This window comes from Silurus aristotelis (assembly GCF_946808225.1).
Source record: "Silurus aristotelis genome assembly, chromosome: 25".
In the NCBI taxonomy this organism is placed as follows: Eukaryota; Metazoa; Chordata; class Actinopteri; order Siluriformes; family Siluridae; genus Silurus; species Silurus aristotelis.
Genome location: NC_139598.1, coordinates 2,622,140 through 2,649,707, shown reverse-complemented (window position 1 = coordinate 2,649,707; position 27,568 = coordinate 2,622,140). Strand labels below are relative to the sequence as shown.

Here is a 27,568-nt window from a genome sequence, read left to right as displayed (position 1 = left end):
TGGGGTTTTAATAACGCACTTTATAGTGTTGCAATCCATTATGTATGTCAATTAGATCCTATCTAACGGAGTTTAACCGTCAGCACCACGTCTAGAACACTCCAGCAGTCAACTTTCACTTTCAACTTTCGGTAATGTTTACAACAATTACATGCTTACAATAAGACTTTGTGGACTATATAAACATGCATTCAAACAAATAAATGATTCTTTTGTAGATCTATAGTTGTAGTGTATATTTAATAAAAGCTGCAGTGTCTTGTCTTGTAAGTATTCACCCCACACCCTTTTCCACATTTATTTTTAAGGTTATATTTAAAACTGTCATCATTGAGCTTTTATAAAAGTGGTTTAGCATGAGTGGCATGTTGAGCGCTAAGCTGTAGCAGTTATGTTTCTTTTTTCTTTTTCTTCCACGTGAAACTGCTTCTTGAAGTGAAGTCAGAGGCCTACAAGAAATGGCCATTGAGATCAAATGACACTCGAATTGCACAAAATGTTGAAGTCTGGGGACACCAGGTATTCTCTTGTGGCAGATGGTTTAGACCTGAACTAAATATTAAACCTTATTTATTTTGTTTGATTTATTTATTTTTAAGTTAAAGTGGGATGAATACTTATGTAAGACATATTTGAGAAACAAAAAGCATCTACATAAATACTGTGTTAATTGCAAGACTAAAGCAATTAGTGTAAAATAAATAAATAAACTTGTAGACATCCAGCATTAGTTTAGGCAACACAGATTTGTGACAATTGTGATGCTCTACAGTTTGAGGTGATGCAGCTTCCTTACAGAATCTGTAGTCAGTGCACTTTATTACAGCAGATCGACGGTTCTAGCTGCTCAGTGAATAGAACACATTCAGCGTCATTAATGACCTAATGACCTTTAAAGGAGCAGTTTGTCATTTTCGGAGCCCTCTGCTAACTTCTCTTATCCCTCAACTTCCTTTCCACTTCTCAGTTCTTTAATCACACTTCTTGGTTTCTTTCCCTAGCTTCCTGTACTTAAATCATAGCACAAGGATAGGATGTGACTTATAAAAGGTGGACAATTTAATGACCCTTTATAAAGTTGATGGACAGCTGCATTGTGTATATGATCTGTCTTTGGAAACAAGTACAGCTCAAGTACATGGGTACGAGGAGTAAAAAAATCACCTAGAGGTTTACTTTTAAAGAGAAAGGTACGGATGTGAGGAACATGTGATATCTGAAGCTTGCTTTGATCTGAGATTCTTTCCTCTTTACAGCTCTGAATATTAAATCACTCACTTTAAAGGTGCAGTCTGTCATTTTAAAGACCATTTGAGAAAATATTAGGAAAGAAGGAAAAATTTATACAATTTTAGCGTGATAAAGCACAAAATGTTAAATTTGTAATAGTTTTAAAAATTGTTTATAAAAAAAAGTCAATTCTGATTAGTTAAAACAAATTAAATCTCACAAATGATGTAACAATTTTTTGTGTGAATAAAAACTTGGTTTCCTCAAGAAAATTCTATTAAAGTATAAAAAAAATTTAACAAATTTCTCGCAAAAATCTTATAGGCAAATGGGGGAAACGTATTTTAAAAGTTTACCAAATGTTTGTATTTTGAAAGGTCAACAAAATTTCAGTTTGGAAATAAAGTTTGTCAAATTTACATTTAAATTATATGTAATTTTATTATATTTCTTTGCCAACTAATTGAACGTTTTTTTGAAAGAATTAAAATAGTTTGGATTTTAGAGCACTAAAAAATTACAGTTGCTACTTTTCTGTCCTGGCTTCTGTCAAGATCTGGAAACTTTTAACATAATTGTTATTATTTTCTCAAAGTTGTACTTATAGGCCATTTCATGTGCAAATAATAATAATAATAATAATAATAATAATAATAATAATAATAACCATCATAGTAAATTGTAATTGAAAAAAATAAATCGAATGTTCAAGAGCTGCATAATATATATATATATATATATATACTGTATGTATAAACATGTCTGTGACGTTCCTACATGAACAGCCAGTTGTATATAGGCATGCATGTTATAGAGAAGAGAAGAACAGTGTAGTGTTATAGTCAGGAGGAGGTAAACCACATGGGACAGTGGCAATTCCGTCATTCTCCACTCGGCCACAGGGGACGCCGCTCACACAGGGCAGTGCTGAAGTGCGTAGCGTTCTGTCATGGTGCTGGCTTTTCAAGAAGAACCTGCAACAAGCAGTGAAGACGTTATCTCTGTCCCACGATTTGACAAACTATCGAAGACTCTCTAAAACTATCCTAACTAATATAGACAAAAGACTATATATAACCTGATTTTTCCAACACTATGTAGTTCTTTCCCAAAGTTGGAGGCACTTTCATGGGTTGGAGTGGAAGATCTTGAGTGGCTCTGACCTGAACCTTATTGAAAACCTTGGTGATGAATGTGAACACTGACTGAACTCCAGACCCCCTCACTTCACCTACAGCAGTACATGACTTTACTAATGTAAAATCCTTGTGCTTAAATTAATCTCATACAAATCTCCACAAAATATAATCTTCCCAGAAGAATGAAAGTTATTATAAAAGCAAATGTAGACTAAATGTGGAATGGGAGGTTCAGAAGCACACACCAATCTAATGGTCATGTGTTCAAACATTTTGCCCATACAGTACATTACTGTAATTAACTAATTACAGCTAGACTGTTTACAGCCTGCACACTTTTCAGACTGCACCTTTTATATATGACTATATCTAGAAGCACTTCACCATAGAATGACAGGCATCCAAAAAAATTAAGATTAAAAAGTTTCCTGGCATGGTGTATCCAGGCCACCATGTTTACCTGGTGATCTTTTTGGTCTTGAGCTTGTCAGTCCATTTCAGCTGAACAAACTCTTCAGACGGAAGAACCATGCCACTGTCAGTCTGGGAATCCTGCAAACAAAAGTATCCTTACATTATTGAATTCATGAAAACATAAAGTCACAGTCTTTTTAGTGAGTTTACATGGGTTGAGAAGCATACTTCTGGAACTTCTCTTTTGAGGTCCTCTTCAAAAGTGGCAATAACGGTTCTGGTATTGATGTAGCTAGAAAAGATGAGAGAATGTTATTTGATGTGGAAAGGTTTTCTTATTATGTGGCCTCACTGTCCACCTTCTAACATCCATGCCACGATCTAAGTCACTGAGATCATGTTTTGCACTACTATAAATGGTTGATAAGTAGTTAATAAATACATCATTCTATACATTAAAGTAATAAAAACATAGTCACCCTGATACTGATTAATTTCCTTAAATAACAGCATTCCTGAAGTGTTTTATTCCCTTAAATAATATTTGCTCTGTACTTAACTGTTGGAAACTTAGTCCTGGAGTACTAAGTTTGTGGATGCACACTTACCTCGGGCTTCCTTGGTGTGTGTCTCTGTAATCCAGAAGCTCTGCACCACCCTCTTCAGAAAACATGTTCAAGGGAATGTAATCCTTCCCATCCTTAAAGCCAGAAACGTTTTCATTAGTGTAGTGTCCTTCACGAGTAAGGTGGTTTTTTTTGTACAATAGTTGGATGAGTTTGAGATGGTGAACCTGTTTCACACGGGCCTGGAGCAGGTCTCCTAGGGTTCCAACCAGCTCAGGGAAGGTAGGTCTGTCTGATGGGTTTCTCTCCCAACACAGCAGCATGGTGTTGTAGCTAAGATAGTGACTTAACGTTATCATGCTAACCGCAACCAATAAGCACAATTTTGATTATTTCCTATAACAACAATGTACCTCATTATGTTCCTCACACACTTTTACTCAGAATGTAATTTTATTGTATTTTTTACACGTGTCACTCACATATCAGGAGTGCTGTATTCTGGGGCACGCATTCGAGTTCCTTGTTTCAGTCTGTGACAAAACTCCTCGTCAATGTTGAGTCCTGGATATGGGGATGCCCCTAAACGAACACAAATGATCTGTGTGAATGTCCTCAACTGCATCATCTACTTCTAATATTTATATCTTCTGACACATGCACTATTAATAATGATATAACAAAGCTAAAATACTATATGCTGGATGAAAAATTTACTGTTGTATTTAAAGACTCAACAATACCAAGTGAGAAGATTTCCCAGAGCAAAACACCGTAAGACCACACGTCACTCTGAGAGGTGAAGACCTTGTCGAAGATTGATTCTGGAGCCATCCATTTCAGGGGTAAGCGAGCCTATACAGAAAAATACAAAGCATGAATGTTTGCTAATTAACTTAGCCTCATGTTTTGGTCTGTAGACAGACAGTAAACACAAGGTAAATGTATGTCTGGATGCACTCACATCTCCTTTACGGACGTAATCGGGATCTTTGTAAACGTCTCGGGCCAGGCCAAAGTCACAGATCTTCACCACGTTGTTTTCAGAAAGCAGGATGTTTCGTGCAGCGAGGTCTCGGTGTATACACTAGCACACACGGGAAATAACACAGAAGCGGATTTAGGGCCATAGAATCCTATGAATTTCATTCAGTACATCGGGACAGGTGTGAAAACTTTTGGGTTTTTGAGAATTTCTGGTCCACCTAAAATGTGGACTGCGAAAGAATTCCTGTAAACTTCCATGTCATATAAAGGAACTAACTTTAGGTTTTTAGCTTGAGGGTTCTCTTAAGCACTCACAATTTATACTACAATGTGAATTTTTTTTTTATTTGGACCACAAGCGCTTCTGAAAAGCTCTCTCTATATACGTATGTCAGGTCCCTTTCTTGTAAATGACAATGTCACATTACTTCATGTTTCGAGTTCCATTATATACATAAAGCAATGTTTTGTCTTGTAGACATACAGTGAAGAAAGACAATCGGTAATGATATAATTAATATTGTAATATACAGAATATCAATAATAATGAAGGGATACGTTGGGAAGAAACTCTTTAAAACCTATGTTAGGAATTTGCCTAGAACTATCATAGTGGTAACGATGCACCATTGGAAATGCCTTTAGACTTCCAAATATTTATATAAACACACAAAGAGGTACCTTGCGTGAGGTGAGGAACTCCATGCCTCTGGCCACCTGGAAGCTGTATGAGATCAGGTCCTCTAGGTGCAGAGGAGTGTTTGACCATGAGATAAAACCTGAGAACAGAATAAAAATAAAATTACAATTTTTTTTACTCTGATGTATGTTTTTTCTTAAAACAAATACACCTGTAAGGAAAATCCTCACCATCGTTCTCATTCTCCTCTTTTCCCTCTCCCTCTAATTCAGAAGTGACTTTCTGACAGTTTTGGCTCTCCACACAGCTCTTACACTCATCCTGCTGTCTGCTGTCCTCTTCTCCTTTCACCTGAGAGAAAAAAGAAGAAGAACAATATGATGTGTGATTGGAAGTGTTGATATTATTATTATTATTATTATTATTATTATTATTATTATTATTATTATTATTATTATTATTATTATAGAAGGTACACGCTGTAGAGAAGGGGAATGGAAGTCAGTAGGAGTAAGACAGAGTACATGTGTGTGAATGAGAGGGAGGGCAGTGGAGGGGTGCGGTTGCAGGGAGAAGCGGTGGAGAAGGTGGAGAAGTTTAGGTACCTGGGGTCAACAGTGCAAAGTAATGGAGAGTGTGTTAGAGAAGTGAAGAAAAGAGTGCAGGCAGGGTGGAGTGGGTGGAAAAGAGTGATAGCAGGAGCGATCTGTGATAGAAGAGTATCTGTGAGAGTGAAATGGAATGTTTATAGGACTGTGGTGAGACCTGAGATGTTGTATGGTTTAAAGACAGTGGCACTGAGTAAAAGACAGGAGGTAGAGCTGGAGGTAGCAGAGCTGAAGATGTTGAGGTTTCCATGGGGAGTGACGGCGATGGACAGGATTAGAAACGAGTTTATTAGAGGGACATCGCATGTAGGACGTTTTGGAGACAAGGTGAGGGAGGTGAGATTGAGATGGTTTGGACATGTGCAGAGGAGGGACATGGGGTATATCGGTAGGAGAATGCTGAGGATGGAGCCACCAGGAAGGAGGAAAGGAGGAAGACCAAGGAGGAGGTTTATGGATGTGGTGAGGGAAAACATGCAGGTAGTTGGGTTAAAAGAGGTAGATGTAGAGGACAGGATCACATGATTTGCTGTGGCAACCCCTAATGGGAGAAGCCGAAAGAAGAAGATGAAAAAGAAGAATATTATTATTATTATTTTAATTATGATTTAAGGTGAGTGTGTTCAAAACTATTTACCCTAATGTTATTTATACCACAGTGGCATTAAATTATTGAAACCTATTGGCTTGAAGGTGTTGTTTAATTGTACATGAGATTAGCCTTATTATTATTATTATTATCATTATTATTTATGAACAGATGATTGGGATTATAAAGATTAGTGCTAATATTCTTAGCATTTCTGCAGAAAACTAATTATGAGGGTTATGATTATGAGCTCCACAGTTTTAGACAAAACACAACCACGATCATCAGAAAGAATTGTCCATGAAAACTTCTAGTAGAAATTAGTAGTGACTGTTATGGTAATTGTATTATTTATTTATATACAAGTGACTTATTTAAGAGATTAAAAGTATTACTGTGGAAACATGGGCACCATTACAACAGGTCATAACTATAGGCTGTGTAGACGTATAGAGAGGCCATTTTTAGAGTTTTTGTGCAGAAATTTATTTTTCAACGGACATTTTAAGTTTATTTTAAGGCTTTTATATTAGCAGGCTATGTATGGCAAGGAGAGAAAGAGGCCTCATTCGTAATTGTCGGTAACTGAGATCAAACCAGACCAGAAGTGAAAAACTGTCACCCTGGAAACAGTGTTTGTGGTAAATATAAAGCGAGGCTTTTCAGAAGGAAATGAGAACAGGACGTTGAAAAAAAAGAAAATCTTAAAATACACTTGTACGCCTGTAAAGACACAACAATGCATAGAACAGCAGAATACAGCGGGTGACCCAGACAAACCTGAACAAGAACAAAGAGACACATTTGAATAGAAAACAGTGTATGTGAGGAAGGTAAAGATTGGCATGTGTGTGTTTGTGCATGCATTGGACCAACCCTGTTCAGCATGAACACATCCCTCTTGCTCCTTAGGTACGAGGACAAGTTTCCGTACTTGCAGTATTCCACTATGACCATAAGTGGCCCTGCGGATGATCAACAATATTTTAGTTTGCTGAAAATGTTTAGATTTTCCAATGCTAACTAATACCAGATGATTAAAATAATAACTTCTAACTAATGCTACAAGCTTAGATTTGTTATTTGTTGTCATTTTTTATGAGAAAAATCTTAGCAGTAGACAAAACATTGTCGCATATTTAATGTCTGTAGAATAAGATGTGAGACTCTAGTTCAATATGTTTAGTATGTGGATATAAGTGAGGCACACACCTCCTGGCCTGGTGCAGGCACCGAGGAGATTAACGACGTTGAGGTGATGTCCGATATGGTTGAGTATTTTCAGCTCGGTCATCAGGGCCTTGTGCTCACTTGCTGTTGCTCCCTCTGTAGGTGATTTATTGGAGCTTTGGTAATGAATTCACATGTTAAAATAGTGTGTTTAATGAATGTGTGACAGTTTTCCTGTAAATACCTTTGAGCATTTTGACAGCCACTGTGGTGCAGCCAGTTGAGTTGCTGATGCCAAAAGCAGACGCCTGCATCACTTTGCCAAATGCCCCTCTTCCCAGTGGCTTTTCTGTTAATAGTATAGATGTTCATATATCAATGCAATACATGTCTCACATATATTCTGCATAAATACATACATACACAAATACACACCGAGCTGAAGACGCTCCTGTGGGAACTCCCACTTCTCGGCGTCATACTGTAGCCTTTCGCAGTGTTCACCAAAAGGCCCCTCCCCCTGGTGCAGGATGATTGGCAGGTATTCTGTCTTACTATTTGTTGAGTTTGGCTGAGACATAATATTTGTGAAATAAGCATTAGTGAATAAGGCCTTTCTAATCAACTATTCTAGCTCCACATTTTTACATCTTAATAAAACGTATTTCAGAATGAACAAGTGAAATGTTTTCACCAGACAGTATGACATGGTACAGCTAGAAAACCTACATTTTCACTGGTGTTCAGGCAAACAGACAAACAGCATTTTTAATACACACTAGCAATCTACAGATGCTTTTCTACAGAAATTTGAGGTTAATAAGGTTCTCCTTTAAATGGTTTGCTTGGCTGTAGATATGCAAGTCTTCAGGGGAAAAAAAATCAATGGTCAGCCAGGTAATTCTGTGGAAAAAACTGATACTGTTTTTATAGAACACTTTGGGTTCACTAGTAACGATGGGATATTTTGGGTGGAGGTGGTGGTTTTGATGTGTGTGTGTGTGTGTGTGTGTGTGTGTGTGTGTGTGTGTGTGTGTGTGTGTGTGTGTGTGTGTGTGTGTGTGTGTGTGTGTGTGTGTGTGTGTATGGGTGTGGGGGTGATTAGGGAGGGAGCAGAAGTACAGCAGGCAATAAAAGCAAAAAAACACTAATTCTGATGAAGTATAAAAACTTTTGAGACTGTAACAAAGAAAAGTGTATTATTATATTTCCTCAGCTAAGTGTGTTTACATGCTGGGGACCAGCATGTAGCTGCAGTAGTGAATAAAGGCTTCAGCCATTAACTAAATAAAACCTAAAAAAAGCAGATTATTTTCAGAAGAACTGCAGAAGATCTGTTTATTCATCTTTATGTCAGAACCTTACTATAAAACTCAAAAGGTTCTCTAGCAGAAATCCAATAAAATGTATAAATGTGTTTACATTTGCTTTTGTAAGTCACTCTGTAATTGGGAATCTGCCAAATGCCATAAATGTTATGTAAATGTAATTGTACCATGCCAAACTTTCTGGACTGTCTGATGGAAAAGGAATATTTATTGTCTGAATTTTGTTGTGTTTTCCAGGAAGCAGATTTCGAAGGTCAGTATACCGCTCTCCTCACCTGTCTGAGCTTGCGAATGAGAAGTGTTAGGAGAAGCCAGAAGAGAGTGGCCACTACACACGTGCAGGCTAATGTGGGAATCTCCAGAGAAAAAGACTCTGAATCTAGACAAAAAAAAAGGTACAAATATTGACAAAGGAAAAAGTTAGGTTTGTCTTTTTGAGATCTTTTCTATTTTCTTAATTATGATCCAGGTTTCTCTATTGTGTCATTTCACAGTTCTGCCCAAAGAGGGCAGTCATAATTCATCAGTGTTTTCTGTCTCCAGCATGACACTGGCAGTCAAACACTGGCTTGCCTCACCCATTCATCCTTTCACATTCTTTTTTGTCTCCCTGAAGATGTACAAATACCAAAACAGTTTACGGGAAGCAAACAGACGCTTTCGGTAGGAAATAAAAATTGGAGACAGCTTCCTTCCTGACCTATCTGAAGACAGCAACAAAAGCTTGTCCTCTCCCCTGCAGGATACAAGGCATCCGTTTAGAGCGTCAGACTGCCAGGGTAAAGAGTAATAGAAACTGGGTGTGATTACATATTTAGCTCACTGGATGCATCAGGTGAGCACATTACAGTAAACAGAAGAGTGTTTACAGGAAACAGTAAATGAGTGAATGATTGAACTTCTGCTTTCTTACTTTCGACTGAAATATAAGCTGAGCTCCCCACAGATCCTCTCTCGTTGGCAGCCTCACATGTATACAAGCCCTCATCTTCAACAGTGATGCGGTCAATGTGGAGAGTGCCATCTTCTGGGGACAAAATGATGCCTGGGGCACAAAGTCAGTTCACTGAGTTCAGTGTAAAAGTATGAGTCTGGTTTCAAATAACAGGTTTCACTACATAACTACACATTTCTGTTCATGTGCAGTGATTGTGAAATGAATGGATTTCTGGTTCAAGACATTGTGCTATTCATGAATATCCTGCATATCTTGAAAACAAAGTGGTTGACACAGGATATAAGAATGCAGCTGAGATTTAATGTTTTGCTCCAGTGCTATAACAATGGCACCTTGGGTTTATTACTCTTTAAAAACACAAACGTCAATTCAGCTGCTCCATAAGCAAAGACTTCTTGGATTTATTTCTCACCAGACACTTGCTTCAGCTTCCTCTGGTCCTTGTACCACGTGATGAGAGGTCGCGGCACTCCAGTGGCAGGGCACTGAAGAGTCACCGAGTTGCTGATGTTCACACTGCAATCGCTGAGGTTCTGCAGCAGCGCTGGAGCCTCCAGAACTATAGAGGAGAACGAAAAAGTCACAGCTGCATCACATTCTGTCTAATAGCATATACAAAATTCCCATTTAAATATCACTGGTGTCTCTAGAGAGGAGGCGGTAATGTCAGACACTGGCATATTTCTGTCACTCGGCATATAAGTAGCCATACTGGAGCACATTAACAAAGCACTGAGTGATTTATAGATTAGTGAGCAGAAAGCAAGCTCTATTTCTTTCATTACAAATTGTGATGTGAAACGTTTGACTCTCGGCCATTGGAGCTGTGCCATTTTTTGACAGTGTTCTAGTTATTTCAGCAATACATTTTGGCCTGACAGACTAAAGCTTCCTTGACAGCTGACTGTGTGCCTGTGTCATTTGTTTTCAGGCAACTGTAATAAGTATGATGTTTCAGCTGAAGAATTTTTCAGAATAGTACATTTTACGTCATGTTGCAAACTTTTGTCACGTTTCTCACATATCTTGAGTAAGTTTCATTTGCGCAGCTCTGTGACATTTCCTTGTTTTAGCAGAAGCGTCTTTGAGGAAGTCTTTGAGTTAAATAGTCACAAATATGACTAGGATAGAGGAATAAAGAAAGAATCACCCCATGACGAGCTGATTGTTGTTCCGAATGTTTTCCTCTCTGAGACAATTGATTATTGTCTCTTTCCTTGGTCTTTGACAGTTGCTGATTGGCTGATTGTTCTCAGCCCCCGTGAAGTACTGTGTAGATGAGGTACTATGGGAAGTAGCATTGTGTGCTCTTCCTTCTGTCCAGCTCGCATTCCCACGTGAAAGAGGTGCTGTTTCAAAACAGCCTTGGATGGAGCAACTGCAGGAAGCTTAAGTAACTCGGTTCCCAAGGACCCTCTGTCTTTCTCTTTCTTTCTTCCTGTCTTTCCTTTTCTGCCCCACCTTCAACCCCCCACCCTTTTACTCAGTCTATAGCTCTTGTGTGTGCATGCCTGTCAGCACATCCTTACATGACTCATACAGGAGTATACGTTTGTTTAGAAAACAATTTGAAATGGCTTTAAAATAGCTGAGTGTTTCCGTGCTTTCTCTGTTTTTTCAAGGGCATTTGGTGGACAACATGTACAAAAATACACCTAAAAGAAATGAAGTGAATTGAAGTAACTCAAGCAGCCACTTTCCAAGATCAAAGATTAGGATTACATCATTAAAATGTTACACTTAAGATTTGGTTTAATTTGATACACAGCGGTTCTTGAAAACAGAGACCCCAAGACACACCTGCAACTGTTACAAGTGCCTCCTGGTGCGAGGGCTGCCCCGTGACCAGGTGTGTGGCAGAGCAGCGGTACGTCCCAGAGTCTTGCGCTGTCAGATTTGTCAAGGTCAAGCGTAAAGTGAGCGAGTATTCTCCCTCTGTCAGCTTTCCAACCAGTGGTGGACCCTCCACCATGCTTGCTGAGCTGCCGGTCACTCTGTGCCAGGACATGTTGGAGTACAGGTGTTTATTGGCTACACAGGACAGGTGATAGTCTTTGCCCTCTCTTGGACCCTCCTCTGACTCCCCAGAGATGCTGAATCCTCCCTGGACATCTGTGATTGGTGAGATGGAAAAGAAGGCGTTTTAGAGCACGCTTATAAAGACTGCCAGTGCAAACTTGGACAAACAAAATAGAGAACATCATGAAAAGCACTTTTGTTAGTGTTGATCGAGCTAGTCTTTTTTCAGAAACTTTGATGACAATGTTGAATAGCCATTGTCGGTAAAGAAAGTGAGAGCGAACCCTCCGACCCCCCGTGAAAAGAGCTTTTATTTACTTTAGCTATTTGAAATTTCCCGTGGAAACCGCTCGAGGTTTTCCTGATGAAAGATAATGTTTATCTTTCCCAAACACCACCAGATCTTTCTAAATAAAGCACGTAATGCGGCATTGGGGAAGCAGGCTGATAAGGAGAACAGGTTCCTGTTCACCTCCCTAATCACCCGGTAGACATGGCAACATCCTACACGTCCACTGCAACTACTGTGAATGAATGGAACGTGATGGGAATCGCAAGAAAATCAGGCAAAAAAAAAAAGAAAAGACAGAGAGAGAAGATGCAAGAAGATGAAAAGAGGAAAATTATCTAACAACTTTGACTCCCAGCATGTGACATCCAGAGTAATATTTCAAATGATCAGTATTAATATATCCTGCCAGCGATGTAATGACATTTCAGGAAGTCTGTGGTAAAAGTAATTGTAAGTGTTTTGTTCAATTGTTTGAGAAACTAAAAATACCTGTTACATAGAAGCGGATGTCCAGTTCATCTGTGCCCATTGAGTTGGAAGCCACGCAGCGATAGACGCCAGATATTAATGCCTTGCCAATTGTTAAAATACCTACGGTCTGAGAGCCAACATAAAGACACACACGCACATATAGCTGAAATTAGCTGACACTTATAAAATATGGTAATATGTAGGTCTTCATTTAACGATGCATGCAAAGTGGATGACTTTTTATTTTACTAAAATAATGGGAATCAAACATTAGAAATTCCACAGCTTTTAGTAATCAAATTATTATTATACACAATATAATATTTTATGTATTGAATAAAATTAATTTGTGTAATTATATGATTGGTCAGTGATAAGTAGAGAACAAACCATGTACTGAAGTTTTTCTTCCTCATGTCATGGCTGTTGACGGAGTCATGAATGACATAACTATTTATCGTTACATTGAATGCTTTATGGAACTTTCGAACAATAATTAACATTTGAGCCCCATTTAGAACATTTATTCCTCCATAACGTAATAAAAAAACAAACAAAAAACCCTCACACACGCACGCTTCTGGTGTACGTTCTCCAGAAATCATAAAACTTAAACTTCTGTGCTAAAGAATTCCCTGTGTTTGGGGTAAAATTTACTCTAACAAAACTCTGACACTGGAGACTCCTTTCATTATATATTTAATAAACGTCTCTTTACAGGAAATTCCTGCACATTGATGTTTATACAGTTCGGATTAATGACAACATGCTTTTAAATCCATTGTCTATTATTACAGTTTTCTCAGTTGCTTTGGAGCATTTGTCAGATCAGAAATGAAATTCTTAAAACTCCTTGTCAACCTCTATGTTATTAACCACTTGTGCACATCATAAAAACAATTAATTCATTTAATCGATTGTGTACAAGTGTCAGCTGTTCCCTACATTATCAGTTGTTTATGTTTATGTTGATCAAAATATATTATACCGGTTTTACCTAAATAGTCTTAACTCCCTATTCAGCATTAGTTCATTGCATAAATCATTGAATGCAAAACGCTTAAACAAGTTGTCTGAATCTGTCAAGCTTAAATTTCTATTAAACTTCTTTTAGGGAAATGTTTCTTGAATTGATGAATTGTGCAGATGAATCTTGAATGTCACTAATGAAGGGAAGCAATTCAAAGCAATCAATAATTAACTAGTTCTCAAAAACAGGTCGGTTTTGTGAACCTTCAATTGAAGAGTATATACAGACAGAGCAAAACACAGAATTACGACAAGCAAAGAACAAACAAACACTTAACAAAGTAAAAGTATGAATCCTGTCTGGTCTCTTGGAATCAAATAAATAAATTTGCGCTGCTGAAATTCATAGATGCCACACAGAAGAGAAATGAACTAAAGATTTTGGAAAAAGTATAGGCTTTTTCAAGAAATCTATAGTGTTGTGCTGTTTATACAAATAGTTCTGAGAATGCACTTACTGGTTTGCAAATATTTAGGATGATTCGATAAAACTGTTAAGATGTTACTATATAAATGATTACAATAAGAATGAGTGCATGAATATAAACCTATGATTTGCAGCTTCACTATTGTCAGAGCTGCTGTTATTAACGAAAATTAATAAAAAAATGTTTGACCAATCAGAATCGATCATTTCAATTAAATGTGATTTAATATAACAAAAGCACTGCTTTTACAGTGTTGTTCCAGAGAACCTTTCATTCAGCCTGTTTTTTTTTCTGTTATGTTTGTGCTGATAGGTTGTTCGATCAATAAAGTGTTCTACTGCCCCCCCATGGTAAACTGCCCTTGTATATACTACAGGACACGGCTGATTCCTATAAGCGGAAATAAAGTAATATACAGAGGTAAAGTGTACTACTTTAAGTGTTACTGTTAAAAGTACTGCTTGTTCCCTGACCACGATGTAGCCTTGTTGTTTATGTGGAACAGTTATGCAATAGCTGCTCCACCTTTTTTTCCAAAATTCTACAGAATTAAACACTTCAGCCGGCTTCCCACACATCTCCATCAATCCTTTCCCCTTCAGAAATGTCTACCCATGAGTTGTTCTCACCTTATTCCTCCCCTGCAACACTTCCCGCATGTGTGTGACACTCAGAACAGGATTGTGGGTGGACGTGACTGCTGTCTGCTCTCTCACTGCAGTCCAGGAGGAGGAGGAGGAAGCCGGCTCCTTGCATCTTAGAGCCAAAAGACAGAAAAGAGACAAGAGGAAGAGAGAGGGACAGGACTTAGTTTAGCTGGAGAGTGATGTCACATCACACAGGTGTGAGACACAGCTGCAGCAGAAGGAAGAGGGAACTCCGGAAATATCTCATTATCATCATCATCTGTCCCCTGGGAATTGCAGTTTTCTTCATTAACAGCCTTTAACTCAGGTTTCTGATGAACTTTTTCCTCCTATAAATTAGAATGCAGTTTGGGATGTGCATATCAGGATTGGAGGGTGGTGGTGATTGTGCTTGTGAGGTTAACAGTCAGGACACAGTGTTTTTGTTTTCTAAAGTGTCCTTGATCTCTAATTAGCAGTGTCCAGTGCTTGCACGTGTTTTTTTCTGCTGTCTCCGGTGTGTAAACTTCCTCAAACTAAATCATCCTCATCCATAGCTTCACAAAACCCAGGTCTTATCTAGTGCCAAGCCTATTATATCTCTGTAAACTTGTGTGTTGTGTTCTGTAAGGTGCGGTGTTCTATACACCCCCCCCCCACCCACACACACACACACACACACACACACACACACACACACACACACTTTTCTAAGTCCTGCCCTGGCTCAGACTCCTCTCTCTCTGATTACTCTTCCTCTTGGCAGAGATAGTGAGTGCCCATCTCCTGTGCTCCCATGTCCCACCCTGATCATGACACCAGAACTCCTCACCCACTCACCCACACACACGAATACACATGCACGCACACACGCACACTTCTCTCCCACGCCTCCCAGGAAACACATGCACTCTAAAACCATATGGAACGCACATTTTTCCCCTTTTTATCATTCTGTTAAAAATAGAATCCAAAATTCACACACCCACTCCCCCCCCACACACACACACACACGCGTCAACATTCTCTGTGTGCCTGAGTACAGTGTATTGAAAGTATTCTGTATTTCAGTTATTCTGCATGCCTAAACTCATTAAAAGCTTCAAAAACAATAGAAATCCAAATATGTAAATTTTTTATGCATCAGTTTATTTGCAAGAAGGTCAGTAATTACGTTAAACCTTCTATCAGTGAGAATTTGCACATTTAAAATAAAAGACCATATTGTACATATAATTTTGCCTTTTAATATAAAACCACATACATTTGATGATAACACAGAATTTAGACAATACTATGAATTTTATCAGCCGTTTTACACACCTGGCAATTATTTGCATTTATCATAAGTACGTTAGTGGTATAAAATTATTAAATATTAGGTTCATATATTACTCATAGAAAATCTGTATAAAAAGGATAAATCACATTGGGATAGACCCATAAAGTGAGAAACCTTAGTCTTGAACACACACTCACACGCAGGCATTTGCATTCTTACCTACATACATACATGCATATACACACACACACACACACACACACACACACACACACACACACACACACACACACACACACACACACACACACAAAAAGAAAAATGTTCTTTTAACACAAATCATGGCCGTGTGAGATACTCAGCGTTGTCGCAATCAGGAACTCTTTGACATAGTAATCTAATGACACAGGTTGATATGGGATGACAGCAGTCTTTTATTTCTGGCCCATGAAGCCCTACACAGCAGGAGCTCTGGACCAGCTCTAGAGATTTTTCTGGACATAATGCGAACTTCCGAGCAGTGAACGTCCTTTTGTCCACCTCTCTCTGAACATTCACACTGAATCACTGATCCAGAATACATGATCTGAACTCACAGCTTTTTTGTGGATGTTAGAACTACAACAGGCAGGCTGGGGTTTGGAAACAGACATGGTTCATACATCCATTATAGTACCACTCCAGGACATGAATATAAAAGCAAAAAAGCAGCTCCAGAAAGGGTAGGCAGTGTGTGGATGGAATTGCACTTCTTTTGGCTCAAAAAATGTCTGAAAAAGATTTAGGATTTTAGGATTTAAAAAAGATATTCACCATACAGAGGTGAAGAGAATAAATTAAAAAGCACTTCCATGGTATGCATATGTGGACCCCCTTCCTCCTGACTGCATCTTGTCCTTATGTTGTCTGTGTTTCCCAGCATGCACCAGTGCAGTCCTGTCTCTGAAACAGCTGCTGTGGAAACAGGCCAGACTCTCACAGAAGGGTGCCATGGGCCTGCAGGGCAGCGGCGGTGGTGGTGTCATTGGAGGTGGTGGGGTTCAAGGACAGTGTTGATGACTGGCTTGTTAATTGAACACTAAATAGCGTGGACAGGGAGGAGGTTGGTTAGGATGCGGGTATTAAGGTGGTTGGAGATGCTGGTCAAGTTGGAGGGGGGTGTTGGAGGCTGTGGGATAAGGGGCTCTCAAGAATAGATCAAGCCCTTGAGGAAGCGAACTGTGCCACGTTTGAAGACGCAGGGACAATCACGCTGCTGGGAAGCCGCCTCGCGTCGGGGAGGAAGCCAAACAACGAGAGGAAAAGCGCTCTGATTTTCGCACAGGAAGTCCGTCTGCGCCTCCTGCCCGGCTGAGATAAGAGCGCTGCCGTTCCCATGGCCGAGGCTTGAGCCTGTTCAGCGTTAGGAGGCCAGCCCGGCCCATAGCACCACTCTCCCTGCGCCTCCTCCGCCTCAACGTCAGGCCAGCCGCGCTGGGCTGCTACAAAGAATAAGGGCCTCGGTCAGGATCCTGCCAGTGATCAGCTCTTAATAATACACTTTTAATAACACCACTTAAAATCAATGGGGTTTTTTTTGGCACAAAAAAAACCCCAATCTCTTATTAAATAAATAAATGCATTTTTTTACACTTATAACAAAATGTATAACATTTGGACAATTGACTATTTTAAAGGGCTTATTACTCTTGCAAAATAAGATTTGTTTTAATTCATAAATTCATTTAATTTACATATTTCCTTTACACCACTTTTAGGATGTAGAATACAATAGCATGACCAAGAGTGACTGTTCTATGAAACTGCAATGGCATGTAATATACAAATATATATATGCATGGTTTGGATTTGGGTTTGGGATTAAGCGTTGCATTCAATAACAGATAAATAGATAATAGCTTGATTTGTCTTAGCAGATACGTGTCTTGTGTTTGTGTGTATGTGAATATAGGCGGATAGAGACACCATAATGGGAGTTCCTTCTCATGTGAATAGTGCTGGCTTGGCATTTCTCATGAGAATGCAGAATAGTTTGTGTATGACACATTAGAAAAAGCTATGACAGGATGCGCCCATCCAATCAGAATAATAAACAGGCTGCATTCTGTAGGGGAAGTTCATTAAATCATGGTGTTTGATTTAGAAACCAGCTAATCGTTATTGTAAGAGCGGAACTCATCTCTTTTGAAGTTTTTTTCTGGGCTTTTAACTCCAGGTTACACTGAGTTCCATGACTGTACCAGGCACACATTCATGCAAATACACACACACACACATACACACCATCATTTGTTCACACAAAAATGAATAGACACACATGAAAGAGTTGCTAAACCATCTGTTCTAGAGGCTAAGAGGAAACCCTGTCTGAACTCATGCTGAAATAGACAAAACATGTCTCCATTCTCAAACAAACAGACACATACATAAGACACTAGTGCTATAGGCATGAACAAAAACAAATCAAACACACTATGACTAATATCTAAGTTGGTGTGCTGTTGGGAATCCATGTGTCTAAGAAAGGAGGATACAGATTCAACATCCAACAAAATATTTCTTCAGCTAGATTTGTTCTGGCTTAATGTCCAAGTGCAATGTGTACCATTTATTGTTGCAGTAGGTGAATGTGCTCAGAATAGTGTGGCACTTACAGGCCTTTAGAAGGGCAGCGATGCCAGAGCCATTGGATTTGAGGTCTTGGGACTCCATGAGCAGTGCAGCGGAAGGCTTGCCTGCTGAACCGTGGCATAGTTGCTGTATCACGCACTGCTACAGCTTTCTCACCAATCTGAGGTTTAACTTTGAGAGGGAAGAGAATAGTAAAGACCTTCAGTTTACAACCAAACACATAACCTATGGATGCCACTAAAAGCCCCATTAAATAGCAATATACATTCTAGGTTTTGAAGACATGCATACCGTTCACCACAAGTGAAAGTGTGAGGTTCCGATAAAGACCAAACTGCTGGATACAAGTGAGGATGGTATAGACCCCAGCATCCTCCTCTGCAACATCTCGAATCACCAGAGAATAGCCATCTACATGGTATCGTGAACACTGCTCAGCTGCCACCATCCCATCTTTCAGCCTGACAATGATCACACAAAGAGAACGTTAATACAATTAAAAGCTTGTGCATTGAAACCATTGATTAGAGTATGTGGTGTTTGCATTTTCCACTGATTTACCAGACAATTTCAGGTTCAGGGAAAGCCCGTAATTTGGGGAACAGGCGAAAGGATTTCTGCCCTGCATGTGCATATACCAGTGATCCATCTTTATGCTTTAATGTGATGAAGGGCTGATCTGAAAATCACAAGACATACATGTATATTAGAAACACAAAAACTGTAAACTTTTTTAAGCTTATTGCTCTTGTAATAGAGATTTGAAAACTTTACCATAAACTATGACTGAGGTGTTGACTTCCCGCTTTGCTGGTCCACTTGTCACATGGCAAGTGTAGAGTCCTTTATCAGCCTTGTGCAGTTTGTGGACAGTGAGAATGCTGTAGAACACAACATTGGTCTTGCTCTGTGTTATACGCCGACTGATTGAGACCGAACTATTACCCTGCAGACAGAGAAACGTTTTATACATGTATCTGGTTGAGTAATGTAAAGATTTAAGAAGCTGATAATAATGTGCAAAAATGGAATATGTTAAATCTGAACATTATGGTAGTCTCTGATATTTTCTGGATGAACATTTGTGTTACCTTTCCAGGGTAACTCCAGTTGATTTTCACTCTTGAGTTCCACTCAGCTGTAACAGTGCAGTTCAAGGCCAGTCTCTCTCCTTGCAGAGCTTGGACCAAGCCTGTGCTGTTTAGATATACCTGTTGGATCTTATTCACTGGAGAGAATAAAACAAAAGTGAAAATTCTGTTCATTTCAAAGATCACATTTATCCTATGACTTATCTGTCTACATTGTTATCATACCGGGTCTGTAAGTCAAGAACTTGTTGGTGAATTTTGTCCCATTGATGATGGTTTCACAGGAAAAGAGACCAATGTAGAAGTATGTGGGGCTTCGGATAACAAAGCCCTTTCTGTTATTCCAAATGATGTTCCTCTGATCGGTGCCAAGTCTTCGGTCAGGAAACTGTAATGATTAGAACATAAATCATTCAACTTAACAGGAACTCTTGCAGCTATTTATATCCCTAAAAGTTAAATTACAAATTAACTACAGTCAAATCTGTGAAATCTAGCCAATCTGTAGACTGATTTGGTTACAGGATTGTGTTTACCAGGATTCTTGAAGAGCTGTATTATGATATTATTTTATTTTAAATCCAGGGGAGGAAATGTTTACTTGAGGAGCTGTGACAACTTGGAAGTGCCCTGCCCTTTCTCAAGGGATCAGGTGGACACCTCCTTTCCAGTGTGAACAGGTCAACACCATGAATGTGTTAGCTAAGCCATTTTCAATGTGTTCCCATACAGGTCTTACATAGCCAATGTTTCCTGTTTTATGATCTTACATTCTACACACGCATAGTATAAGATGCCCCCTCCTCCCCTCTACTAAAAACGCTTGTACAGAGCCTGAGAGTGTTGAGGATATGGAAACGTGACTCCAGTCCATCGCCTCACATCCTGTTACTACAGGATATAGACACTGCGGCTGGGGCCCTCAGGTCAATCTTTGGAAGGGCCCCCTGTCCACTTTCACAGCTTCTGTGAGAGTTTGGCCCCCAGAGTATTGTTCCTTATGCAAGAGGTGTGAGATTAAAGATATTCGTCTGCAAAAAAAAAAAAAAAGAAAAGAAAATCTTTTCCGGAAAAAAACACTCTAGTAATGTGTTACAGTCCAACTTTGAATGGGAGATCAAGATGGCCTTGTATTTTTAGACTGATTACTTTGGTGACTTTGTACAGAGGGTCAAGCATTACATAAACACAGCAGGCTGAAATTAAATAGGAAGCTTTTTTCAAGCCAAGGGGAGGAGAGGGATGTCATATCGATGGCAGATCCCAAAACAGCTCCCATCCTGAAAGCAGAGCCAAAGGGAGCGCTAAGGGAACTGGTCATTTTGCTCTTTTCCGCTCTAGTTCACTCATTCTGAACAGTTTTTTTTTACTCTCAGATACAGAAATAGCTAAAAATGGCATGAACAGTTGTCCCCTAAGACTGACACTAGATTCAACCTTATACATTATTCAAATTAATGTCTGATGATTGGCTAAGTTGATGCAGACAGCTGTAGAAGACATCAGCAGTTCCCTAAATACAAGGACAAGTTAAGGTGGGGGCACGTAGACCCTTGCGTCCTGTCTACATCTCCGGGGTTTTACATGGTGCCAGTAAGACGGAGGAAGCCGGGGGCGCCACTCTCTTTGCCTGTTGGCGTTAGGCAGGTACCTTTGTCACACGGAAGCCAGGGAAAGACTCTTGTCTATACACAAACACAAACCCAATCACTTGAACTTCGCTGGAGCAGGGCCAATGGGAGGAAAAGAACAGGAATTTGAGAAATTCATGAATGAATTTGTAACTGACTTGCTAAGTTTCACCATACAGCAAAGGATACAAAAAGATTACGAAATAATGTAGTTGCATATGGTAGATCATAGTGCTGGGGAAGGGACTGTTATGATGAAATGGGTGGAGAGGGAGATAAGCAGTGAGGGAAGAGAGAAGCAGATAAGTTTCATGAAAAATGTGGATGATGCCAGTGGTTACTAGGTGGAGATTAAAAGGAGAAATATTGTTTCCAAGAACATGTGTAATGCAGGTTGAACTATTGTTGCACATTCACTATTAATCACAAACACTATAAATGAGTTGACATTACTGGAAATAAGCAATACAATTATAAGAATATGTTTTATAATATTGAGGTTTGAGAGTAGATCAATGGACAAAAAATAAGACCATGATAATTTTGATGACGATGATGACAAATGGATGGTGGTTCATCAAATATAGTACATATATAGTATAAGGGTGGACAAAATAATAATGTGGGCAAAAAAGGTTAATTTGCTAATGTTTTTGGATGACTTCAGGGATTTGGTACTCACTTTGACCAAGGAAACTTTGGAGTCTGGGTTAGTGACCCTGCAGGGGAACACTAAGTCTTCTCCTTCCTTCATATAGACCACGTCTGGGATCTCTTTCTGCACCTTTACAAATGGCTGCTGGCTATCTGAAAACCAAACACTGGGGTCAGGAAAAAACATATACATTCCTTTGAACACACAAAGCTGGTTACCAAATACCACACAAAGAATTTGACCACAGATAACAATTTGGAGTCAGCAAGAAATATTGTGTGCTAGTTATCAAAAGCTTTGTGTGTTGTTTGTAGGCTTGGTTGCACTTTCTTTTGCAGCTCAAATCATCTTGGGGTATTGAAAGTGCTTGGGTGTTGCTCGCTCCATTGTTTGTTACTCTAGCATTATTAAAGGAAAGAAAAGAAATCTCTGAACATTTGAACAAAAGTACCCCAAGGACTCCTGGATGCAGGGGCTTCCTTGATGTGCTTTGATTCCATATAAAAGAGGGAGGGAGAGGCTTAATGGACATGGTCACAAGAGCAATTGATGGCCCTCAGAGGCCTTGTTTGGTGACCGGGTGCTTATTTTACTCACTCAAGGTCCTTGTTTCTTGGACATTTTTTCTGCTTCATAATGGATGATGCTGTCTACCAGCAAATCCTTACTGCCCAGGGATGCTTCCTCAGTTTTATACCCATCCCTTTCACCTTTATTTTCAAGCAGTTATAAATGCTCAGCACTCCTCTGCCAAGGGAGACATCCTATTCCCCCATCCCTGTCCCCCACCAGCCCCCCATGAGCAGCACAGGATGCGGACAGCAAGGCTGAACAAGGGAGATAAGACCTGCTGCCTTGGGAAAGGCTGCCCAAGAGCTGTGACTTTCGACAGCTGGGGCTATTTCTGTCCCCCCTAAGGTAGCTCTTAAATGAAAGTTGCAGGCTAAATATAGGCAAGAAATGGGGGAGACAGTGAGAACCCATGCCAGACCTATTCACTTAGTCGGATGTGCTGTGCTGGGAGAAAATGCTGTTTAGATATTATGGACTTCCTTTTGCATCCTGTTTTGCCCTAACAAACAGAAATGGTCGGTGAGTTCACCAGATCTTGGAGTATCTCACTACCTTTGAGTATAAATGGCACAGGGAGCCTCTTACCTGTGATGAAGACGTAGACAGAGGTGTGTTTGCGCTGCTTGTGCAAATAGCGGCAACGGTAGGATCCTGTATGCTGGGCTAAGGCAGGACTGAGGGTAAGGCGGCTGCAGTAGTGGTTTGCACGCTTGCCACAACGAGTCTCTTCTACTTGAGCACTCAGTTGGTTCTTGCTCACACCCGAGGGGAGCACCCACTCCAGCTCCCATCGTCCTCTGTAAAATTGGTGGTTTATGTTACCCAATATTGTGCTTGTTGATTTTGATCACAGTTCTGGATGAAGATTGTGTACCTTTGAACAACTATTTTTCTCATAACCATCTTATCTTAATGTAAAAAAAATTAATGGGTAGTTTACTGGCCTGGGTCAACGACCTCGCAATGGCGTATATGTCTGTCTGCCTGTGAAACCTAATGAAATACTCTGGTTTGTCACCTGCAGTTCAGCTGGACCATCTGGTTCTTCTCTAGGGTGATCTGCCGTTCAGTTACATCCAATACTGGAGAGCTGAACCTTCCTTTATTGTCTGCATCTTTAAGATAGAAGAGAAAAATACATCATTTAAGAGCTGCTGATCTGAGTAGCAAGAAAGACAAACATAATCTATATAGTTTACCACTTGTTTGAAACTCATCAGTATATTTACAGAAACTTAGCATTTTATAAACATATAATTAACAGATAGTTACTGACAGCAAAGTCAGCGTTATTTGAAAAAGAATAGTTTCTGATTATGTGCTGAAAATCATTTCAATAAAAATTCTCAGAATTCCTCTTGCATTCCACTTTCATGTTTTTTCTCGCAGATCGGACCAACCAGCCATTTTTAAGTAAACAACCCCATTGTCTCTAAGTCTGTAGGGATAAACTATGAAGAGGAAGCCGAATATGATTTCAAAACTCTGGCATAACTCTGAGTAATATCTTATCTTTGTATGGTATCACATTAGATTTTAAATGCTTTATAGCAATTAATAGATAGTGAATTAATATTTTAAATAATTTCAGTGTAAACCCTGATCATTTCTGTACAGGAATACAGTATGCAATATACACTCTAAAAACCTGGAAAGGGGACTGTTGTCCAGAAGCTGAAAACACAAGTCAACATTTAGATAAACGAGGGTTATTCATAGCACATACAGAGGTTCAGAGGTATGAATGTGTTTTCTTACTTAAATGTACACTTTAGTGGAAGATTTGGGTTCAAAAACACAATGTGTTCCCAAACCCTGTCTGAATACATCCTGGTCTGGGGGTTTGTAAGTGGCTTTCACCATTGTCTATGCCAAACTCACAGCTTCATTTCCTTGCCAGCATTTTCACATGGCGCCTATATACTAAGCTGCTGCTTCAATTTAAAACAAGGAAGCTGAGTCAATTAGTTCCACACGACATAAAACCGAGGTCATATAATGGCTGGATGCCCAGGTCTCAATCAGCATATTCAACACACTCCAAAATGAGCCTTTGTTACTAATTACACTGTAAAGGTCACAGCACTGGTAACATAACAACTTACATTGGTTGGTTATTAAATCAGTAAAAGGATCACAGCATGGGAGCACAGTCCCGTATCTTTTCCGCCAAGCAGAAACTATTTTCCTGCACACCTCAATTGAAATCACAACCTAATGACCAGGTTTAATAAACTCGTAAGTAGGAACCACAGTTTAAGGTTTTCTTATCGTTACATGTTACAATGACAAGCAAAAAAACAGCAGCAGGGTGTGAATTCTGTGGTAGTTTTGTGGTAGTTTTGTGCTAGATTGGGGTTTTCCACTGAGATTTACTGTTTCCACTAATTAAAATCTGTCAGCAAGTTAATTTTGGAATTTTTCAGAAAGACTGCTTATCTTATAGACAAAAGAGGAAATATTCTTAGACTATAACACACTAATAGAATCCATAAAAGTGAATGTAAAATTAAAAAAAAGACTTTTTGAATTCAGTTTAGTGTCAATTTAATCAACATTTAAGTTGAACTGAAATTGACCACACAAAAAACCTCTTTATACATATGTGTATTATTATATCTGTATTATTACATGTGTATTATTACATGTGTATTATTATATCTGTATTATTATATGTGTATTATTACATGTGTATTATTATATCTGTATTATTATATCTGTATTATTACATGTGTATTATTACATGTGTATTATTATATCTGTATTATTATATGTGTATTATTACATGTGTATTATTATATCTGTATTATTATATCTGTATTATTATATCTGTATTATTACATGTGTATTATTATATCTGTATTATTATATGTGTATTATTATATCTGTATTATTACATGTGTATTATTATATCTGTATTATTACATGTGTATTATTATATTTGTATTATTACATGTGTATTATTATATCTGTATTATTACATGTGTATTATTATATCTGTATTATTACATGTGTATTATTACATGTGTATTATTACATGTGTATTATTATTTGTGTTTTATTACATGTGTATTATTATATCTGTATTATTACATGTGTATTATTACATGTGTATTATTATATCTGTATTATTACATGTGTATTATTACATGTGTATTATTACATGTGTATTATTATTTGTGTATTATTACATGTGTATTATTATATGTGTGTTATTACATGTGTATTATTACATGTGTATTATTACATGTGTATTATTACATGTGTATTATTATTTGTGTATTATTACATGTGTATTATTATATGTGTGTTATTACATGTGTATTATTACATGTGTATTATTACATGTGTATTATTACATGTGTATTATTATATGTGTGTTTTTATGCTTTGTTTGTTTTAAATGATTGTATAAATTAGGTTATACAATATTTTTTTAAACATTATTATTGTTTTTATAAGATTACTTACATCTACTCTAACCCGTACACACCTTTATTTATGACCTGAGGTCATTTGACATGCAAAGAGCAGTTCATAATTAATTGCACTTTGATTGAACGTTTTTTTTACAATCAGCTTCTTGGAGATAAGAAATTGATTTGGCCCTCAGTAATTACAACTGGAATTGATTGAATAAATTGAGATGAATTGATAAATGTATTATTTCTCATGCAGTCTTATTTGTGTTCAGGATTTTGTCGAAAAGAAAAAGCCTTTAAAGCTTGTTTGGCTGGAAGGCAGGGTTTTTTTTTAAGTCGAGAGGAGTGACGCAGGGTTTCGCCCTCCATATTTCCTTCCCTCGGGGGTCTGTTTTAGTCATGAGCGCTGATTAGCTGCGGGGCCTGCACGCGCACTTCCAAAGTTTCCTTGCGGTGGTCGTGACCCCACAGTCATTTATATTAGAAAGTCATCAGGCTCAGGAAATAAACGCCCTCTGCGACTGAACAGGGGCCAGAACAGGAGCGCGCGCACGCACACACACACACACACACACACACACACACACACACACACACACACACACACACACACACACACAGGTCACCTTTATGAAATCTTTCAACATCTAATACACACATTCACGTTATTATTATTATTACTATTATTATTATTAATAATAATAGTAATAATAATAATATTTACCACCATCATCATCATCATCGCCATCATTCAGTTTTTTGTAACCACTACAATGAGGGTCTAATTGATGTAACCTATACATTTATTTGCTGTTTTTTTGTTTTTGTTTGTTGAATTAAAGGAGGGAACAAGTTATTAAAATGTCTGCAATAAAATACAAACATGAATAATTGCATTTTTATGCATATAAATTGTTTATTATGTATATTTATTTTTTGCTATTTTTCATTATAATAATTATAATTGAATAATTTAATGTAAACTATAGTTTTTTTTAATGTGAATATAAAAAAAGTGCGAGTTTTGTAAGTAAATTAATTGTATAATTGTGTAAAAGTATAATTTGACTTCCTTGTGTAGGTGCAGGTGTTGGTTTCATGCTCTTTGAGCATTTTGCTATTGCTAACAAACTACCACTATTATTATTATTATTATTATTATTATTATTATTATTATTGATGTTGTCGTTATTTGTTGGTAAACACCTACCTTTGGTCATTCCACGGCTCGTCAGTCCACAGAGCATCACTAAAAAGATCTCCAACATCTTTCTGGTAAAAGTTCCTGTTCTCAGACACAAATAATTGTTTCTTTCCCCCGATATTGTTTTTTTTTTTTTTTTTTTTTTTTTTTTTTCTTTCTGTAGTAAACGCTGCTTCGCTCCTCCGGTAATAATCAGTTCATTTCTCGCGCGCGTTGATAGCAAACTTCTGGTAAGGGTCCGAGGTGGTGAGATGCGCAATCGCGTCACTTGCGAATTCACCACACACACACTCACACACACACACATACACCGCATGCATGCATGCAAGTACACACACACGCGCTGTTTCTGGCTCTCGTTCTTTCTCTTACTTGTCCATTGTGGGCTGTGCGCTGGGATTTTATGCGTTACCGTGGTTTCCGGTACGCGCGAGCGCCACAGACACCCCCCCCCCCCCCACACACACACACCCCTTTGGTGCGACCTTCCCAGACGCACTCGGTCCTGCGCGCGCATCAGTTATTTGCAATCTTTGTATATCATTTTCTAGGAAAAGAAAACGGGGTTATTCTAATATAAGCTGA

At 38.5% G+C, this 27,568-nt stretch overlaps 1 protein-coding gene across 8 annotated transcripts; it reads right to left on the bottom strand.

The window, feature by feature from the left end:
* Positions 1 to 1,708: 1,708 nt before the first annotated feature.
* flt1 (fms related receptor tyrosine kinase 1) lies at positions 1,709 to 27,367 on the bottom strand. Of its 8 annotated transcripts, XM_083529578.1 has the most exons (30): positions 26,990 to 27,355; positions 23,376 to 23,472; positions 22,943 to 23,154; positions 21,812 to 21,936; positions 19,724 to 19,886; positions 19,499 to 19,635; positions 19,182 to 19,353; positions 18,969 to 19,086; positions 18,699 to 18,868; positions 18,431 to 18,578; positions 14,498 to 14,624; positions 12,430 to 12,538; positions 11,430 to 11,741; positions 10,042 to 10,188; positions 9,585 to 9,716; positions 8,947 to 9,050; positions 7,779 to 7,914; positions 7,588 to 7,692; positions 7,386 to 7,499; positions 7,050 to 7,138; positions 5,207 to 5,327; positions 5,018 to 5,115; positions 4,314 to 4,436; positions 4,093 to 4,204; positions 3,832 to 3,931; positions 3,577 to 3,682; positions 3,392 to 3,483; positions 3,012 to 3,075; positions 2,830 to 2,921; positions 1,709 to 2,204 (listed from the first exon to the last, which is right to left on the bottom strand). In XM_083529578.1, the coding sequence occupies exons 1-30, from the start codon at positions 27,297 to 27,299 to the stop codon at positions 2,039 to 2,041; spliced, it is 4,101 nt and encodes a 1,366-aa protein (XP_083385704.1). In that variant the 5' UTR covers positions 27,300 to 27,355; the 3' UTR covers positions 1,709 to 2,038. The 8 variants fall into 8 exon arrangements, 4 of the variants coding, with proteins under 4 accessions (XP_083385704.1, XP_083385707.1, XP_083385705.1 ...); XR_014531544.1 differs by lacking the exons at positions 1,709 to 2,204; positions 2,830 to 2,921; positions 3,012 to 3,075; ... (15 more) ...; positions 12,430 to 12,538; positions 14,498 to 14,624 and adding exons at positions 15,722 to 15,995; positions 16,030 to 17,257; XR_014531545.1 differs by lacking the exons at positions 1,709 to 2,204; positions 2,830 to 2,921; positions 3,012 to 3,075; ... (15 more) ...; positions 12,430 to 12,538; positions 14,498 to 14,624 and adding exons at positions 15,722 to 15,995; positions 16,036 to 17,257.
* Positions 27,368 to 27,568: the final 201 nt, after the last annotated feature.